The following is a 12,586-nucleotide window of genomic DNA, read 5'->3' on the forward strand; positions in this document are numbered from 1 at the left end:
GAAGCTCAAACATTACAATATAATAGAACAACAAAGAGTAAAAATATATAAATGGTAATAATAAATTCAAGTAGCAAAAAATAGTAGAACATATGAATAAAATATAGAAATATAGTATTACAAATCTTAGTATATCTCAGTTATATACAAAAGGTTGTAAAGAAGACAGTGCAAAGATAAAATAGTGAGACAGACAGGACATAGTGTTATTTATTACATAAGAGTGAGTTGTTTTTCGGAATATAAGTCGCTCCAGAGAATAAGTCGCACCAGCAAAAAAAACATTTAAGTCGCACCAGCAAAAAAAACATTTTAAGTCGCACTTTCTGGTGGGAAATTTATTTTATGAAATCAGAGACCAGGAACCGACATTTTGAAAGGCAAGTTATAGTAAAAACAATAGAACAAAGAACAACAGACTGTTAACGTCACATATGAACAGTTCTTCAGATAAACTATAACATAAACAACAGAACAAAACAAGTTTACCAAACTCTCCATCTCACTCCAGATCACTAAATCCATTCAATTCTTCATCCTCGGTGTCACTTCTGAGCAACTCCACGACCTCCGGAGGTAAACACAGCGCCGCTTCCTCTTCTGTGTCGCTGTCGTCAGACTCAGCATCAGTTCCAGTTAGAATTATTCCGGCCTTTCTGAATCCCGACAGGATGGTTTCGGTTGTCTTTATGTTTGTTTAAATGTTAAATTTTCAGTGGTACAAAAGTAATGGTGCGATCGACTGACATGATACAGACAGGACGGTGGCTCTTTCTCTTTCTTCTGCAGCCGACATGCGCAGTAGAGCCAAGTGACAGTGGTACAGGTGCGCACAAGACTAGAACCTCTCGTAGCTGTCAGTGTGAACATTTTAACATAAGTCGCACCGGAGTATAAGTTGAAGGACCACCTTGACTTTTTTATGACCCAGTGAAGCGCTCTACCCAAGGTTCTCACAGTCCTGGAAATCCTAGAAAAGTCACGGAAATTGAAAATGTCATTTTCCAGGTGTGGAGAAGTTACTGAATTTTGTAAATTCAATGAAAGTTTTGGAATAGTCATGGAATTTTAATATCTCCTTTACATAACTCCAAAATTCTGTTAAATTATCATTAGACTATTCTGATTATTTCCAAACGTCTGCGCCTTTTGTTTAAAAGAGACGACAATAAATGCACTGACAGGATTATGAATGTTAAAAAACTATAATCCCAACCATAAGGTCAGTGGAAAGGGTTAACATTTCATATTTATCCCTAAAAGTCTGATCAATTCTACACATGTATGTGCCATAAAGTCATGGAAAAGTTTTGAAATGTTGTCAGTGATAAAGAGTGAGAACCTTGTCTACCTCTTCTCTTCATCTAAACATACTACACGATATTTTTTGCACACCCCTAATTATCAATAGTTTCATCTTTTGCCCACCTCCAATTGCAGTTGTAATATCTTTACATTTCTTAACTATTAATACTTGGTCAATTAGGCAGCTACATTATTTCAATATAAGCTTTTGCATCTGGTATTATTTTTATATTTTCTGACACTTCTGCTTAATAGTATAGAAAAATTGTGCCGTATTGGGTTCCCTGGCAATAAGAAGAAAGCGTTTAAGTTAATGACGGTAAATTAGCCTCATTTAAAGTACGGTATTATTTTAGACAACAGGAAATACCTTGTTGTTTTTCTTTATTGAGTCTGATCATATGTAATGGATGCGACCAGGGCAGTGTAATTTATAGTCTGTTTGTCATTATTGCCTCATCAACTATGGTAATGTCCTCTTAACAGAAATAGCACGATGGCCGTCTCTACTGATAATGTAATTTTTCAAATCAGTTTGTAAACGGCAGAAGAAACTCATCGCGCCAAACCCTAAGGACGCAGTTAAACCACTATTTTAACGCTTATTTGTGGCAGTTCATGTTTTTGCATTATATTTAAAGGTTCTAAATTACGCAAAATTGACTCTTGTGAGATTTAAGCCACATTATTTTGTTGTCATCTCCTCAAAAACAGACCTGGAGTTGTGTTTTGTTTCATTCACACGTGAGTAAGCCTGCGTTATTTGTCTGTCTACATCTCCAAAGCTCGAAATGTGTCGTTCCACCTTGTGATGTCATGTAGGGGTAGTTTTCAAGTTAACAGCTGCATTTTACATTTTGTTCAGTAGAGATTGGAAATTGGAGAGTTGGAACAGAGTGTTTTCAGTTTGAGAGAAGAACTCGGCCTAAATATGCCGGGTTTGTGTGTTAAATATCTGTGAATGAAACAAAACACAACTCCAGGTATTGGGGTTGGCAATATCTCGATATTTTAAATATATCGAGATATTTTTTTAACACAAAATGGATTCTGACATATCGTACATATCGATATAATGCTGACCGTATTTTCCGGACTAGAAATCGCTCCGGAGTATAAGTTGCACCAGCCAAAAAATGCATAATGAAGAAGAAAGAAACATTTATAAGTCGCTCCGGACTATAAATCGCATTTTTGGGGAAATTTATTTTATCAAATCAGAGACCAGGAACTGACATTTCATCTTCAAAGGCAAGTTATAATAATAATAACAATAGAATAAAGAACAACAGGCTGAATAGGCATTAAAAGGTTAACATAACATATTAACAATTATTCAGATAATTACAGCATAAACAACAGAACATAACAAGTTTACCGAACTCTCCATCTCACTCCAAATCACTCAATCCATTCAATTCTTTCTCGGTGTCACTTCTGCGCGACCTCCAGAGATAAACCATAGATTCATGGTGTAAACAGAGCACCGCTTCCTCTTCTGTGTCGCTGTCATCAGACTCAGCATCAGTTCCAGTTAGAATTATTCCGGTCTTTCTGAATCCCGACAGGATGGTTTCAGTGTCACTAAAGTCCAGGCTTTGTCCATCCATCCAGTGACTTCCAGGAAAGTTTCATGGTGCATCCTCCCAGTTACCATGAAGCTGTGTTCTCCATCCCCGCTTTCCTCCAGTCCCTCACAAGTTTCTCTCTCACTCCAAACTTTCTTTCTGCTGCTCGTTGACCATTTTCGGCTGAATATTTCACTATTTGCAGCAACACAACGGCTTTTTCTGCAGGAGACATGCGCAGTAGAGTGAAGTGACAGTGGTACAGGAGTAAAAGTAGTCCTAGATACTGACACACAAGTCTAGAGCTTCTTGCAGCTTCAGTCTGAAAATTTTAATATTTAAGTCACACCAGAGTATAAGTCGCAGGAAACACTCAAACCATGAAAAACAGTGCGACTTATAGTCCAGAAAATACGGTATATTTAATCCTGTTTCTCAGAGCGCACGTAAACGCAGTATCCCATATCCTGCAATAACCGGGATACTGATGCACACATATAAGCACTCGTTGTATAATTTGGCATATTTGTTTTTGCAGTAGTTTTGGGGGGTTATAAAGATAAAGCAAAATATATGGAAGTATATTTTTTGCTCCGTATCACTCTACCAGGTCTGTTTGTGACAACATAAGAAGTAAAATAGCGTAATGTGAGCCTTTCGGTGGACTGACCATGAGAAAAACTTGTACGCAGGCGACATACAGTTCATTTAAAGACGCTGTACCTGAGTTTTACTGTCTTTAAAAGATGAAAAACAGAACTAGTTTGCGGTGGTCCGAAGTTCTTCCTCACATCCCTTATTTTGACCTCAAGAGCTGCTTATATAAAAGGACAACAGGACAAATTTTGCTCAAATATTGTGCACAGGCCCTTGAACTGCTAATATTTTTTCTGTATTTATTTTTGACAGAAATGAAGGGTCCACCTCCTCTCTCCGAAGCGACGTTCTTCAAAACAACCGAGCAGGAGGTTCAGACTGGGATCAACGCCATGGCAACCGACAGGAAGTCCCACCCGCTCAAGAGCCATCTACGCAGGACCAGACCATGACCGACGAGGACTTTGCAGATGAGGATTTTGACGACCTCCCGCTGGACGAGCTGGACGGCGTCATTCTACAAGATCCAGGGGCGAATCGAGCTCAAAATGTACCCCAAAATGTACCCCGAAATCTAGCCGCAGCTGCCCCAAATCCAAACGATGACTTTATGGATGAAGACTTGGAGTTTATTGAGGAAATAGAAGCAGCAAACTCGATTAAACAACCTAACTCGAGCGATACAGGACAAAAAATCTCGCTATCCTCTCCTCCATTTACATATATTTCTCTTTTGGATAACTTACCAAAGAAATCTACATCTGGAAAATTTGAAATCGTAGTGAAAGCGTTTATCGTGACGTTACTGGGAAAACTATCCAGCAGCGATGGCGTTTGGAAAGTCGGGGCTACGATTTCGGACGGTACGGGGTATCTGGACGTCGAATTGTCAGACGAGGTTCTGCGGGGGCTGCTCGGGTTTTCCGTGGCGGAGAAGGCGGCTTTAAAGAGGGACCCGGCCCGGAAAGGGGAGCTGGAAGCCGGGATGCGGAGGTGCCAGGAGGGGCTGGTGGACATGTGCTGCGTCATGACCGTGTGCGTGGAGCTAGGGGGCGCTAAACACGTAGTGACCAAAGCTGAACCGCTGAAGGAGCAGGATCTACAAGCGCTGGAGGCGAGGGTCAAAGCTACCAAGTAGTGTTTACACGATACTAAAATTTCAGTTCTGGATTTCGATACCAAGGAATAAACTCTGATACCATAATGATACTAAAAACACTCTTTCTTTAGACAGTAGAATGTAATTTTCATCATCAAATTGTAGTATTTTTCATACTATAAGTTGCTCCGGATTATAAGTCCCTCAAGCCAAAAAATGAGTAATAATAAGTTGCACTTTTTGGGGGAAATTTATTTTATGAAATCAGCGACCAGGAACCGACATTTCCTCTTGAAAGGCAAGTTCTAGTAACAACAATAGAAGAGAGAACAACAGACTGTTAACGTCACATATGAACAGTTCTTCAGATAAACTATAACATAAACAACAGAACAAGTTTAACAAACCCCATCTCACTCCAAATCACTAAATCCATTCAATTCTTCATCCTCGATGTCACTTCTGAACAACTCCACGACCTCCGGAGGTAAACAGACGCCGCTTCCTCTTCTGTGTCGCTGTCGTCAGACTCAGCATCAGTTCCAGTTAGAATTATTCTGGCCTTTCTGAATCCCGACAGGATGGTTTCAGTGTCACTGAAGTCCAGGCTTTGTCCATCCACCCAGTGACTTCCAGGAAAGTTTCATGGTGCATCCTCCCAGTTTCACAAGTTTCTCGCTCACTTCAAACTTTCTTTCTGCTGCTCGATTACCGTTTTCGGCTGAATATTTCATGACTTGCAGGTCGTAATCAGTAAAATCTGATTTTGTTTTTGGGGGCATTTGTGTTCAGTCTTTCTCAGTCGTCTTTATAAGTTTGTTTAAATGTTTAATTTTCAGCGGTGCAGAAGTAACGGTGCGATCCACTGACATGATACAGAGAGAACAGAGGCTCTTTCTGCAGGAGACATGCGCAGTAGAGCCAAGTGACAGTGGTACAGGAGGAACAGGAGCAGCAGATACTCACACACAAGACTAGAACCTCTCACGACTTCAGTGTGAAAATTTTAATATATAAGTCGCACCAGAATATAAATCACAGGAAACACCCAAACCATGAAAAAAGTGTGAATTATAATCCGAAAAATACTGTACTTTATTTTTTATTTCCATGTGTCTTATATGTGTGTAATCCCTCTGTGGTCGAGGGAGGTTCCACAGTGCTCCATGGGAATAAACTAGTCTATGTGCTCTTATACTTGTTCTGATACAGTGAATAGAGCCTATTTCAATACAAGTTTTTGCATCTGTTTAGTCTGATTTTCAAGACTTTTGACAGCACTACTAGCATTTTCTTTAGTTAATTTTATATATTTGAATTGAACATGTTGTGAATGTCCAGTTGCATTTAAAGTTTCAAAATTGCCCAATAAAGCTGCTCAAAATTATTCCAATAAAGATTGTTAAAAGCTGCTATTTCAGAGTAGTTCGTTTCATAATATTTTTTGTATCGTATTGTTTCAGTTACTTAAAGCTACCGTGTGTAATTAGACTGTCTGTCCCTCGATGATATCTGCGTAACAGTCTGATAGTGTCTCCGCTTTGTCCTGACCGAAGACGACCACGGAGCACAGGTGAGCACAGGTCAGGTGAGTGGGCTGCTGTTCATTTTGTTTTTTATTGGACTGAAAACTGAACGAAACCACCAAGTGACAATGACAGGTTACAAAACATCTTAAAATGATTTCGTTTAATGTTACGAAAACTCCATTTCACTACTAAGAAAAGAGGCTTGACTCCGTTTTTGTGATATTGTGTGTGTGTGTGTGATTCTTTCTGTATTGATTACTCCAATTCTAGTATCAGTTAGTATTTGGGTATCAGGGTTTCAACTACTAACAATACTGATGATTTGAATATTGACAATTTGGCTGTTTTGGTCCAGCCCCCAGATATTTTCAGTCTCTATCAAAACAGTTTTACCTTGTGGACATTTTCAATTTGAAGAAAAAGTGAACAAATACATTGTATTCTATACAGTATGTATAGACTGTATACATAGACATGGTTAACCCGCTAATCGCCGCGTTCTAAGTAGGAAGTGAGAATGGGCGCGCTTCTGGCTCCAATTCACTTCGTATTGAAAAACTGTCACCTCTCTCTCTGTAACGGCTGCTGTGAACTAGAGCCCTGCACTCCCACGGGAGGCCAGGACCCGACACAAAACAGCAGTCCCACAAACTAAATATGAGTGTAAAGTAAAATATAAAAATGAATATTGTATGACAATCATACATTATTTGTGTTATTAGGTTCTTTTTTCCAGACCAAGAGTTTGTTTTCATACCTGACAGCTTCGACTGCTCCCTGTGGTCTTCCTCAGAGTCACGTGATGTTTCTGTGACGTGTCGTTCAGCTGATTTAAACAGGTTTTGGCGCTGTCTTCCTACCGGTGGAGGCAGGACGACAGCGCCACCTGCACAACTTCCTCAGGACAGTATCCCAGGTGTGTGAGAGTAAAAAAGCCCCTTCGTCCGGGGTTTATAGTCCCGTGGGCACGTTTCCGTATTTCGATTGCCTCTTTAATCCAGTGACGATGTTTGTTTTCCTCTGTCCCAATGATGTTTGCTCCATCCCAGTCCTAATGTGGTTCATAGTCCCACGGGACTATAAACCGGGACGAGTAAAAATAAAGTAAAAGTAAAATACTTTTTAAGTGCAGGTACTTTAATAATTTTTCTTAATTTTTTTTTTTTTCATGTGAGGCTTTTACTTTTACTTGAGTATTAATTTATATTAATATATTGCCGAACGTAATGGAACGCCACGATGACATGTTTTTTTAGTTGTTTTTTTTTATTAGACAAATTATAATACACAAATTAATAGGCAATTTATAAAAGGGAAAAAAAGAATACAATGACATTTAGATGAAGAAAACCGGGCCATTTTTTTAAATCAGTTTTTCTACTTCCAAACATCTTCTCTTGGCATCTCTTGGTTTTGTGAATAAATCCCATTATTTTCAGATTTGTGATTTCTGTTTTAATAAGATTCTGTTCAAAGTTCACATTTTAAGCACGTCCAGAAGAATTGACAAAAAGACTGAAATCTGACCTGACAAACTGATACAAGAATCACATTTTAGAACATAAAAAAAAACAAAAAACTGCAGCATTTGTGATTTGCTAATTACGTTCATTCAAATTTCAATTGTGATTCATCCTGCAGTCCTACAGTGCACAGATCTGAGCCGAATCTCTGTCTTTGTTGAGTTTCTTGGAGCATTGTACGTTACATAAACCCTATCTCTGTCCTAAACACCTGTATTGATTTTCCTTTTGCTTCTCCACATTTCTTCCTCTCCGCAGTAAACATGAACCCACCACAAAATGCAGTGACTTCTGTAGAAACTGTTTTTTTTTTCTGTAATTGTTGACTTTGCCCAGAGCTCTGAACACCTGTGGAGGTCTAAAAGCATTCGCCTCTCCTCTGTTCACTGCTGTTTTATTTTAAGAAAAAGAAATGTCACTTTTTACTTTTATAGATGTAATGTATGTCTGAGTAAACACCTCTAGGATCTCATATATACTTTTCTTTTTATTGGTCCCTTGTAATTGGACAGGTTTCAAAATGATGAAATTCACAAAAAGTGCAACTATTAAAGTATTGTTTTGGTTTTCTTCTAGTCCTGGATTAGATCAGGGGATAGTCTTATAGTCTATTACTCAAATTCACAGAAGGACAAAAGGACCCAGTCAAGCAGAAGTAAACATCAAGGCCAAAAATTCAAGTTAATGCATCTGATATAAAAATGTATTGAACAGATACATATGTACTCTAGTTTATGAAACTGTTGACCTTTTTTCTGTACCATTTTTGGTTCTAAAGTTACATACGTTTTAAACAGACCATGTATGAAACATGGAACAAAAATTATTTCCCAAATTTCAAAGACCCAAAAATCATGTAAATAAATGGATGTATTTCATCATATCTTGTGTTATTCCATCTTTGAACTGTTGATGAAGGTAGATGATTTTTCAAAAAAAATGTTTTTAAAATGATAAAAATTTGCTTGGAAGGACTGACATGTTTTATAGAAATAGTTTCCTTTCATTTTGAAGCAATATTAAAGTATTCAGAAGAAAAAAGCTGAGAAATTATGTAAAATCCTGCACCTTCTACTTGTTTGCACAATTTTCCCTCCGTTACTTTTCCCTCCGTTACCATGACCTTTCTTAATAAAAAATCTCATTACTCAAAAAGTAAGAGGTTTTTCAATCTAATCTTGTACCATATGGTAGAAAACTATATGAAGCAAATATTCAAACCAGTTTGTTAAGGATATGTAAGTGAGAACCAAGAGTTATCACTGTTTGTATTTATTGCCCAAAAAGTGCTGCATATTTCATTCTCTCCGTTACCGATATGAGTTTTTAAATTTTTTGTCAACAACTTGAAAGAATATCACAGGTTTAACTTGACCCTGTTGGAGTGTAACTCTTTCCTACATTCTGATACTTGACTTATTTCAATAGTCCCTCTAGTTTCTGAATAAGAGACATTTGAATGTAAAAAATCTGCCCCTGTTTCCCTCCGTTACCGCTTGACTGGACCCAAAAGTAAAAACTGGGAATAAGTCATGGGCCAAACTAAATATTTATCGAAAAATTTCAGCAACATCTGCATGTTTTCTCTTCTTTCGAGATAAGTAATGTTAAACCTTTTCTTATTAAAAGTGAGGAGAAAATTCAGTTTGTCGACTGGACAAAAGTTAGTTTGGTTGAAGACGTTTCGCGGCTCATCCAAGCTGCTTCTTCAGTTCTGGTCAGACGCTGGTGGACACTTCCTGCAGGGAGGAGCTAAATAATAAGTTAGAGGAGCTAAATAATAAGTTATAAATAATAAGTTATTTAGCTCCTCCCTGCAGACAGATATAAGGAAGTGTCCACCAGCGTCTGACCAGAACTGAAGAAGCAGCTTGGATGAGCTGCGAAACGTCTTCAACCAAACTAACTTTTGTCCAGTCGACATACTGACTTTTTTCCTCGCCATGGATTCTGCCTGGACGACTGAGGGATTCTTCACACTTTTCTTATTAAAATAAATGTTTAATAATCTATCTGTAGCCGGTGGACCAGCTCTAATAGTAATATGATTAATCTTGCGGGCCAAATATAATTATCTCGTGAGCCAAATTTTGCTCCCGGGCCTGAGTTTGACATGTTTGGTCTATAGTTTTAATGCACAAGTCAAGAAATATTAGGTATTTTGGAGTATTTGGTGCCTTTCATCCTAAACTGTAGGTTTTGGACATGTATTTTTTTTAGACGTGAACGGGAAGAACCTCAGACCCTCAGTGTACAGAGCAGCACACCGTGTAGAAAGTAGAATTCAACCTATTATTGAAACTCTACACAAGCGTAAAGCGAGAATCTCTTTCAAAACACATACAAACCTGCATTTGTTGTTGTTTTTATGCGTTTACCACAGGCACAGCGTGTCCCTGGGACAGTTCTGTATCATTTGAAGGAGCCGAGGTTCAGAAACACTGTCTGCTCTTTCTCTCTGACAAACACAGAGTCTGTGCTGCAGATCTCCTGCTGCTGCTGCTGTGGTCGTCTTTATGGTGATACATTTCTGTGTTTTCATGATCTTACACACGTAAAAACTAGGAGTGTATTGATATCCAAGTGTCATGAAACGATATCAACACAGTATGAACCTCAAAGTACTATATTTACTGTGATATTGTGGGAAAGCTCATGATATGGTGGGGAGGCTCACGATTAGGGATGTAACACTATCCAAATCTCTGTACAATATTTTCTTTTTTCTTTTATCTTATTTTGATAATTTTATTTGCAAACTACATACATTACAAAAACTAGGAACCAAACAACGTATAAGATACAAGACAACCATTACGGTCGAAGATTACATACAAATAAGGACAAAGGTGACGGGCTGGTGACAGTGTGGATATTATGTGTGTGTGTGTGTGTGTGTGTGTGTGTGTGTGTGTGTGTGTGCATGTGTGTGTGTGTGTGTGTGTGTGTGTGTGTGTGTGTGTGTGCATGTGTGTGTGTGTGTGTGTGTGCATGTGTGTGTGTGTGCGTGTGTGTGTGTTTATGTGTGTGTGTGTGTGTGTGTGTGTGTGTGTGTGTGCGTGTGTGTGTGTGTGTGTGTATGTGTGTGTGTGTGTGTGTGTGCATGTGTGTGTGTGTGTGTGTGTGTGTGTGTGTGTGCATGTGTGTGTGTGTGTGTGTGCATGTGTGTGTGTGTGTGTGTGTGTGCATGTGTGTGTGTGTGTGTGTGTGTGTGTGTGTGTGTGTGTGCATGTGTGTGTGTGTGTGTGCGTGTGTGTGTGTGTGTGTGTGTGTGTGTGTGTGTGTGTGTGTGTGTGTGTGTGTGTGTGCATGTGTGTGTGTGTGTGCATGGGGTAAACTCGAATGATTTACTGCTGACCTGTATTATTACTAGTTCATTTGAGTATTGAAAATATGTCAAGTATGTGTTGGAGCTGGTACGATATTCTCACGATATACAACTCATGGTACGATATTTATTGCGATATTTTGCGATACTTTTTCCTCTTAAAATGCCTTGACAAGGATTAACCTAAAGAACTTAAAAGTGCTTAGAACTGTTATTTCTTCTTGTAGTCTGCACTGAAATGGAGCAAAGGATCATGGTCTATGTAGTTCTCTGCTTAAATTAAGATTTATGGTGCATCAAAAGAAAAACTGACTTGTAATTCGATATATTGTGATGGTCCACGATGTTATTTTGAGAACTTTGACGAAACGATATCACGATATTTTGGTTATTATTACATCCCAAGTAAACATTGATGTGTGCACTGGAGTGTGTCTGGGACCTAAACCTGTAACCGGCAAACGGGTGGAACACTTTCTACCAAAAAAGTTACAGAGCACACCTTTAACTTGGATCAAACCAGGCCCAAACAAGAATTTATTAAGGCTAAATCCAGCAGGTCGGAAGCAGGACTGAGCGGTGGCAGGGCTAGAACAGGAATAACAGACTTGTAAATGGAGAGAATACCCTTTTCAAACTACTGGCATGTGTGAAATCCTTACTATAGAAACCAATCACTCGTCCTTTGGTTAAATGTCATGTAGGCCTTATCTTCAGCTCCTCTCCGGGTATTACACCGAGCCCTACTTTAGCAAATTAATCACAGTCGGATCGAAATCATAATCGGAATGGACACAATTAGCAAATCACAAATGCAGCAATTTTTTAAGTATCGTAATTTCCTCCACAAACAACAAAATCTCCGGTCTTATTCTGCATAAAAACTGCTAACCCCGTCGTTTAGATCTGTACAAAAAGGCCCTGAAATGAAACTTTGTATTCATCTGTTCATCTTTCAGCCCTTTTGTTACCGTATTTTGACAGTGTCAGCAGTCACCTCCAGTCTCTCTCTCTAAAACCTTCAAATCAGGCAAGAAATCTAGGGGTAATAATGGACTCCGACTTGAACTTTAACAGCCACATCAAGTCAATAACATCTGCAGCCTTTTACCATCTAAAAAACATCGCAAAAATCAAAGGTTTACTGTCTAAAGTCAGACTTGGAGAAACTTATCCATGCGTTTGTCTTCAGTAGGTTAGATACTGTAATGTTCTGCTCACTGGTCTCTCCAAACGAGCTGTGAGACGCTGCAGAACATCCAGAACGCTGCAGCTCGGGTCCTTACTCGAACTAGGAAGTACGAGCACATAAGTCCTGTGCTCAGGTCTCTGCACTGGCTCCTGTGCCTCAGAGACTTTAAAACAGCTCTGCTTGTACAAGTGTCTCCATGGCCGAGCACCAAAGTACATCTGTGACATGTTAGTGTCATATGAACCATCTCACACTCTGAGGACCTCAGGGACCGGCCTCCTGCTGGTGCCCAGAGTCACGACTAAACAAGGGGAGTCAGAGTTTCAGGTTCATGCAGCTAAAACCTGGAACAGTTTGAACATGTGAGACAGACTCTTCTGTGACGCTGTTTAAATCCAGGCTCAAAACATTTCTGTTTGACTGTGCAAATAACTGAAAGGTTTTC

General features: G+C 39.0%; 1 protein-coding gene across 3 annotated transcripts in view; it reads left to right on the forward strand.

The window, feature by feature from the left end:
* rmi1 (RMI1, RecQ mediated genome instability 1, homolog (S. cerevisiae)) overlaps positions 1-5,956 on the forward strand; it is a 33,173-nt gene extending 27,217 nt beyond the window's left edge. For all 3 annotated transcript variants that reach the window (XM_055162074.1, XM_055162075.1, XM_020927827.2), the window contains one exon: positions 3,783-5,956. In XM_055162074.1, the coding sequence (XP_055018049.1) occupies positions 3,783-4,608 (826 nt within the window). In that variant the 3' untranslated portion in view covers positions 4,609-5,956. The remainder of the gene's footprint in view (positions 1-3,782) is intronic.
* The last annotated feature ends 6,630 nt before the right edge of the window (positions 5,957-12,586 follow it).

This window comes from Boleophthalmus pectinirostris, unplaced genomic scaffold, assembly GCF_026225935.1.
Source record: "Boleophthalmus pectinirostris isolate CB_2022bp ecotype Guang Dong unplaced genomic scaffold, ASM2622593v1 HiC_scaffold_4, whole genome shotgun sequence".
Taxonomy (NCBI): Eukaryota; Metazoa; Chordata; class Actinopteri; order Gobiiformes; family Gobiidae; genus Boleophthalmus; species Boleophthalmus pectinirostris.